Source organism: Myotis davidii, unplaced genomic scaffold, assembly GCF_000327345.1.
Source record: "Myotis davidii unplaced genomic scaffold, ASM32734v1 scaffold164, whole genome shotgun sequence".
Lineage (NCBI taxonomy): Eukaryota > Metazoa > Chordata > Mammalia > Chiroptera > Vespertilionidae > Myotis > Myotis davidii.
This window is the reverse complement of record NW_006296417.1, coordinates 3,979,798-3,981,154: the sequence shown is the minus strand read 5'-3', so window position 1 is coordinate 3,981,154 and position 1,357 is coordinate 3,979,798. Positions and strand designations below refer to the sequence as shown.

General features: G+C 44.1%; 1 protein-coding gene across 6 annotated transcripts in view; it reads right to left on the bottom strand.

Annotated features, from left to right (window-relative positions):
• Positions 1–1,357, bottom strand: part of CHD2 (chromodomain helicase DNA binding protein 2) — a 119,892-nt gene that overhangs the window by 64,092 nt on the left and 54,443 nt on the right. For all 6 annotated transcript variants that reach the window (XR_001515200.1, XM_006771752.2, XM_015569137.1 and 3 more), the window contains one exon: positions 791–915. Coding sequence is in view for 5 of the 6 variants with exons in the window: in XM_006771752.2 (XP_006771815.1) it covers positions 791–915 (125 nt within the window). In the remaining variant the exon portion in view is untranslated. The remainder of the gene's footprint in view (positions 1–790; positions 916–1,357) is intronic.

Here is a 1,357-nt window from a genome sequence, read left to right as displayed (position 1 = left end):
TGCCCTTTACCAGAAGTGAACCCGGGACCCTTCAGTCCACAAGCCGACACTCTATCCACTCAGCCAAACTGCCTAGGGCCATTTCTGAATCTACTCTACACCTGAATCAGTAGCTGGGAAAGGACTCAGGAATCTGCACTGTAACCAACACTTCTGTACATTCTGATGCAGGTGCATTCCTGGGACCACACTTTGAGAAACGCTGCTTTAGCAGATGGGCAGGATTTCAACAGGATGTTTCTCTATCACATCAATGTTTCTCTCTCTCTAACCCGCCCCCTTCTCCTCTATCTCTAAAATTAATTTAAAAAATTAAGTATATGTTTGGGTGAGGATTAAACAAAGAAAAGTAAGACACTTGATTCACCAAGAAGAGATTACGATTTTAATTTAGGGGGAAAGTACACAAAAGAACAAAGCAGAATATACTCGAGGAAGGGAGAATGAGGCGGCCATACCTCTATAAACCTGGGATACACCAATGTAACATACTGTTCAGATACAGAGTATTCCTGAGTCATTTCCCTCATATTCCTCATGTTTCCTACTGGGAGGAAACAGGTTTACTTTTCACCAAACTCCTTCCCCCAGAATATCTTCCATCCAATATTGGTTGACTGCGTGGATATGAAAGCTGACTATACTCTTGACTTCAGATGAACATGGTAGACTTCGCTCAATCACATAATTTTAAAATTTCTACCCTGCACAGTACCAAGAAGTAATTCTCTGCCTCTAGCAATAAAGCCAAAAACAGTGAAGAGAAGCTCGGACATCTCTGTCTACCTACTTGCACCAGGAATGAGCCAGCCAGTTGAGCCCTTCGAGCTGGTAGTCCCGGAGTTCCAGGCTCTCCCCTCCTAAATATGCCGGCTGTTTCTTTAACGCCACAAATCGTGGTCTCTGCTTCAGGGCCTGAAAAAGAAAAGGAGCCAAGCCCCAGGTCAGGAAAAACTTCCTTCCTGTTCCTATGCTAAAGCGCTACTGGCAATGAGTTACGTGTTCGGCACCAAAGCATACAAATTCAAACTTCACATCGGAATCAGCAACCCAGGCCACTTCTTTCATTGTGGTCCATATTCCCAGAACCACATAGCCTCCGAGGGGCCATAAACCTGAATGTCAACCTCTCGGAGACACAGCCCATGTCTTACATAAACTTTTATTACTAAAGAGCCAAGGACACCACTTCAGAATGAATTCCAATGAGGGAAAAGGTCCTGTACAATTGATCTAGCCCACCCGTGGGCAAACTACGGCCCGCGGGCCGGATCCGGCCCTTTTGAAAGGAATAAAACTAAAAAAAAAAAGCAGACCGTACCCTTTTATGTAATGATGTTTACTTTGAATTTATATT